We start from the raw sequence: 2500 nt of genomic DNA, 5'->3' as shown, positions 1-2500 counted from the left end.
TCAGTCAGGCAGGATTTACAGCCAAAACACTCCCTTCAATCAGCTTCGGTATCTGGAGCTTTGAAAGCTTTCCCCGATGCTGTGAGGTGAAAGATAGTCTCTGCCCTGAGTTAAGATAACAAGAGACAGTTAGGGAAGAAGAAAGCCTCCATAGATCAGATGGCATCCATCTTCTGAAAGCCAACCTTGAGCCTGCATAGAGTAAAAATCCTCAGTGTTCCATTTTTACACTCTGAGTTAATTAAAAGGACAGGAAAAGAGGAAAGTGCTGCAGAGTCAAAAATCACGTGAGTGGAAGAATGCATCAAAACGGACCATTCAAAACTAAGGATTTGTACTGTGCTGCACTTGTTGTAAAGCGGTGGTTTTCAACCCTTTTCATGTCAAGGTCCAATATTTATTCGGCATTTGAGCCACGGATCACCGTTTGATGAGATTTAGCCTCCCAGACCCAAAACGTAGAACGTTTTGTTACCGTTGGATAAGATTTTGTCCACAATTCCATGCTGTATTGATGTTGGTACCATAGGAGAGATAACAGGCAAACGTTGATCAAAATAACAATTCTTCAATTAAGTAATGCAGACGTTTCACAATAATTTAACTCTTGAGAGAGTAGAATGAAACCAAATGGACCCGTGAGGGTCCATTTGGTTTCATTTTACACTCTCAAGAGTTAAAGATCTATAAGGGTCCATTTGGTTACCAAACTCTCCATCATTTAGCTGGGGACCACCTGGAACCCCCTGAAGGACCACTGGTGGTCCCCGGACCACTGGTTGAGAACCACTTGTTGTAAAGGAACAGATCGCCCTCCACAAGACAGGAAGATAAAGATTCTTTCCAAGTTTTCTGTGGAAGTGAAATGTATAATCACAAAGTATCAGTAACAAACTGACCAAACAATGTGAAAACAGGCTCATCAGAGTGGAAAGGACTCAGGTTTTGTCTCCTACGATCAGCGCCACACAGGAAGAGACATATCTGGTCAGCGGTCAGCGGTCGTTGACCTGTGCCGCATGCTCCCTGACCGTGTCCATAACAACACCCATCCATCCTGCCTGCCTCAAAACACTGCTTCTCTGTCACAAAACACACAGGCCACAACCACACACATCATTCATCATCACTGCTCCTCTGTCTGTGCCAGACCCACTACAACCACACACACACACACACACACACACACACACACACACACACACACACACACACACACACACACACACACACACACACACACACACACACACACACACACACACACACACACACACACACACACACACACACACACACACACACACACACACACACACACACACACACACACACACACACACACGCACACGCTCCTAGGCTCCTAGGCTCTTCCTACTTGGGGCACAGACATCGAAAACATTCCTCAAATTCCACCCATAGCTCTAAAACTTTTTTTTCCCCCTCCATTTCTGATTCTTCACGAGCCATACAATGGATGTGCATTAAAAATGTAGAATTAAGTGGAATGCTTCCGCTGAGCACGTATAGCCTACATTCAGCACAATAAAGTTCCCCGACAACAAGCCCAAGCACACACAGTGCCAAGTGCTATAAGCAGATGCGGGGCAACACAGGCGACTCTCCTGATGGAATTCATTTATAGCCTGAAATTATGTCACATAAACCTTCATACTGTAAATGCACGGCATAAGCAGAGATCAACACCGGATAATAACAACAGCACGCCATTCCACATCGGATTAAGTCTTAAAATAACGACTCATCAGTGCATCACAGATTGATGCCTTAATACAGCTTGAACCTCGACCGAGACTATTCCATCTCTCTCTCTCTCTCTCTCTCTCTCTCTCTCTCTCTCTCTCTCTCTCTCTCTCTTCGTTTGTTTCCCTTCATAGCTGGCAGCCATCCACCCATTACCTGCCACTGTGTAGACTCCATCAGATGCCCACAGTCACAGATGCTATCGCTGGCAGTCGTGCCCGCTTTGCCAAATAGATTAGGATGGCTCAAAACAGACACAGAAGCTCCGCCAGCACATCAGTGTCTCTCCACCTCCTTCCACCTGACTGGCTCTCTCTCCTCCCCCACCTCCACCTCCTCCTCCACCACCCACCACCCTCCTCATCCTCCTCCTCCTCAGTTCGTCAAAGCCACCTCTCGTCAAGTAAAGTGAGAGATGTTGTTTACCTTCTGCCGGATCATATCTGCTCTTTGGCGCTTGGCTCAAAACAGTCACACACAAACACACATGCAACCATGCAGGAAAAAGACCCTGTGTGCATATACGACGAGATACCGGGCTGCACAGACCTGTGGCGTCCAACGCCTCTTCGATGAGCGGGGGTAAACTGAGTCCGTCCATCATACTAGCCCCCCTTCCTGAAGGCTGCAGCAGAGGAGGAAGGCGAGAGGAGAGAGGGAGAAAAGAGAGAGAGAGTGTGTAGGCGAGCGGGTCAGAGGCGCCACACACCCACATCAGCAGCATTGGAGAGAGAAA

At 47.4% G+C, this 2500-nt stretch overlaps 1 protein-coding gene across 5 annotated transcripts in view; it reads right to left on the bottom strand.

The window, feature by feature from the left end:
* Positions 1-2500, bottom strand: part of LOC308092146 (uncharacterized protein) — a 36054-nt gene that overhangs the window by 32681 nt on the left and 873 nt on the right. For 2 of the 5 annotated variants that reach the window (XR_013933774.1, XM_080437996.1), the window contains exon 2: positions 2314-2389. The exons of 2 other annotated variants lie outside the window; for them this stretch is intronic. Coding sequence is in view for 1 of the 3 variants with exons in the window: in XM_080437996.1 (XP_080294122.1) it covers positions 2314-2368 (55 nt within the window). In the remaining 2 variants the exon portion in view is untranslated. Of the gene's footprint in view, positions 1-1920; positions 2030-2313; positions 2390-2500 lie in introns of those variants that run through there. One more of the 5 variants, XM_080437999.1, reaches the window with a different exon arrangement.

This window comes from Gymnoscopelus braueri, assembly GCF_963280865.1.
Source record: "Gymnoscopelus braueri genome assembly, chromosome: 9".
NCBI lineage: Eukaryota > Metazoa > Chordata > Actinopteri > Myctophiformes > Myctophidae > Gymnoscopelus > Gymnoscopelus braueri.
The sequence above is the reverse complement of the archived record's forward strand: the minus strand, read 5'-3'. Positions and strand labels throughout refer to the sequence as shown.